Raw genomic sequence first — 273 nt, forward strand, 5'->3', positions numbered from 1 at the left:
CTGGCCCCAGAGCATTCAGGGATCCTCGTGCCTTTATTCTCGGCCAGAGGAGCCGTAGGGCCAAGCTGCTCCTCAATAAAGCCTCTGGAGGAGAGGTCTCTGGTTTTACCTGGAGCTGAGCTTTACCTGGTCCCTGCCAGCTCCCGGTGCCGCGGTCTCCGTGCCGCACTGCCTGCTGCCCGCCCTGCTGCGGGGGGGCGGCTGCACATCCCTTGAGGGGAAAGGGGCCAGCGGGTACCAGCGAGGAGGCAGCAGCGGTACGGGTTAATTTAG

The 273-nt window shown here is 64.1% G+C and overlaps 1 protein-coding gene across 1 annotated transcript in view; it reads left to right on the forward strand.

The window, feature by feature from the left end:
- The window catches only part of LOC104164975 (N-sulphoglucosamine sulphohydrolase-like), a gene marked incomplete at both ends in the record, with an annotated part of 1,368 nt that extends 1,111 nt beyond the window's left edge, over positions 1-257 (forward strand). The window contains 1 exon segment of the mRNA XM_009704466.1: positions 141-257. Within this exon segment, the coding sequence (XP_009702768.1) occupies positions 141-257 (117 nt within the window).
- Positions 258-273: the final 16 nt, after the last annotated feature.

The sequence above is a fragment of the Cariama cristata genome, unplaced genomic scaffold, assembly GCF_000690535.1.
Source record: "Cariama cristata isolate BGI_N322 unplaced genomic scaffold, ASM69053v1 scaffold26547, whole genome shotgun sequence".
NCBI lineage: Eukaryota > Metazoa > Chordata > Aves > Cariamiformes > Cariamidae > Cariama > Cariama cristata.